Source organism: Arachis ipaensis, chromosome B05 (assembly GCF_000816755.2).
Source record: "Arachis ipaensis cultivar K30076 chromosome B05, Araip1.1, whole genome shotgun sequence".
Classification (NCBI taxonomy): Eukaryota; Viridiplantae; Streptophyta; class Magnoliopsida; order Fabales; family Fabaceae; genus Arachis; species Arachis ipaensis.
Genome location: NC_029789.2, coordinates 27,609,566 through 27,611,878, shown reverse-complemented (window position 1 = coordinate 27,611,878; position 2,313 = coordinate 27,609,566). Strand labels below are relative to the sequence as shown.

At 31.3% G+C, this 2,313-nt stretch overlaps 1 protein-coding gene across 1 annotated transcript in view; it reads left to right on the top strand.

Moving 5' to 3' along the window:
• LOC107643497 (UDP-glycosyltransferase 74B1) overlaps window positions 1,519-2,313 on the top strand; it is a 2,115-nt gene continuing 1,320 nt past the window's right edge. Inside the window, exon 1 of the mRNA XM_016347165.2 lies at window positions 1,519-2,254. Within this exon, the coding sequence (XP_016202651.1) occupies window positions 1,610-2,254 (645 nt within the window). The 5' untranslated portion in view covers window positions 1,519-1,609. The remainder of the gene's footprint in view (window positions 2,255-2,313) is intronic.

The window sequence follows — 2,313 nt, the reverse complement described above, 5'->3', positions numbered from 1 at the left end:
ACTATAAATAATTATATTATATATCATCGAATTAGCTCTACAATTTAATAGGTTGAAATTATCTAAATTTAAGTTCGATTTATTTAATATACACGTTTAAATTTAGTTCACAAACTCATAAAATTAATTTGTCGAATTATTAACAAATCAAATTTTTGACTCGTAAACTGATTTAATTTGTTTTTCGCCCTTTAAAAAAAAAGTTTCATAATTTTGAGTATATCATTAAGTTATTAAAATGTTTAGAGTTAGACTTGGTTTAGTAAAATTTTTTAAAGAGGTGTTTGTGTTTTTTAAAAGTATAAACTTCTCATTTTATGTTTGGTAATTCAAAAAGACTATGTGTTTGTAGTTGCAGCTTTTGAAAGATCAGCATATTTTTTAAAACAACTAAGGTAGAACTTTTTAAAATTGACATATATTTTTTAAAATTTAAAAGTCTAATATAATCTCATATATTAACTAATTTTTGAATTTAATATTTAAATTTATATTTTTTATAATATTTTTAAATTTTAAAAATTATTTTACTAAACATAATTATTATTACTTATATTTATTAAAATTATTTTTAATTTAATTTATTACATATATAAATATTATAACTAAAAAAATTATCTTTTAAAAACTAACTTTTATAAATTACTTCTAAAAAATAAAAACATTATCAAGACCTTTTTTGAGAGAAAACGACAAATTCTTGAAAATTCGATCTTCTCCTCGTCATTTGAATCGAGGCTGTAACTAAACCATAAAAAATCTTCTGAGAAACTTAACAAAGGTGCCAAGGTAGCATATGTCTCCGCTTTTTTTCATTCCAGATGTGTATTTTTGTTCAGTCATTAAAAATTATAAGCCACACAAGTCACAATTAGAGAATTGTATAAATATTACACTTTTTAAAAAATAAAAATTTTATCAAACTAACCCTTAGTGTAGAGACGGAGGTTGGGAAAGAATTTGGGGCACACAGTACTTTGGCTATCGCAACTGTTATGACATTTGATGGAGTACAAAATTCTGATCTTCGGTGCTTAAAAAAATTTTGGAGGGACTACTGCCCCCTCTTACTACATTCCATCACTGTTAGGGTGGTCCTACACTCGCGGCTGTAGGGACATTTTGTCCTTGTTGACTTTTAGTAATTTTTTTAGCAAAGGTAAGTTAGATAAGAAACTATATCATTTATCTATTAATAGTAAAAAATCACAAATCATTAATTTTGTGGATATGCCAATTACTTATTTAACAAAAAGGAAAAGAATTAGGCTAATTTTTTTATATAAAAAAATATTAATGTTTTTGTTGAAAATAGAATTATTTAGTATGATTACATGGGTGAATTTTGTAGTTGTAGAATCAACAAGTAAAGTGCGTATTAGAATATGAATATTCAATCAAAGTAGGATTTTTAACTCTATATTAAAAATAATTTCTGAAAAAATTAAATAAAAAAGTAAAGAAATAAAAAAACAAAAGAAAACCTCGTTTCAAACACGGTATAGTCGCCTATAAATAAAGGGTCTTATAACACCATCACCAAACAACAGAAAACAAAGCAAAACATCTTTCTAGAATTCTAGCTACTTCCGAGAGAAAGAAAGAAAACATGGTTCTCCAAAAGCACAACAACGTCCATGTCCTACTCCTACCATACCCAGCACAAGGCCATATCAACCCACTGGTCCAGTTCGCAAAAAGATTAGCCTCAAAGGGCGTTAAAGCCACCATAGCCACCACTCACTACACGGTCAACACCATCAACGCCCCAAACGTCGGCGTAGAAGCAATATCCGACGGCTTCGACAACGCCGGCTTCGCGCAAGCCAAGAACGTGCAGCTCTTCCTAACCTCCTTCAGGACCGTTGGCGCCAAAACTCTCTCGCAACTGATCGAACGGTTTCAACAAACTACCACGCCGGTCACGTGCATTGTATATGACTCATTTTTCCCGTGGGCGCTTGATGTTGCCAAACGACACGGCGTTTATGGTGCCGCTTTCTTTACCAATTCTGCTGCCGTTTGTAACATATTCTGTCGTATACACCATGGCCTTCTTGAGCTTCCTGTGGAGAAGGAGGATTTGCCGTTGTTTGTTCCCGGGATTCCACCGTTGGATTTGCCGGATTTGCCTAGCTTCATTAGGTTTCCGGAGAGTTACCCTGATTACTTGGCCATGAAATTGAGCCAGTTCTCTAACTTGAACAAGGCTGATTTTATGTTTGTCAACACTTTTGAAGCTTTAGAAAGTGAGGTATGTAGAAACTTATTAAAATTGTCATTGAGCAAATTGCCTTTAATACGAAAACCATA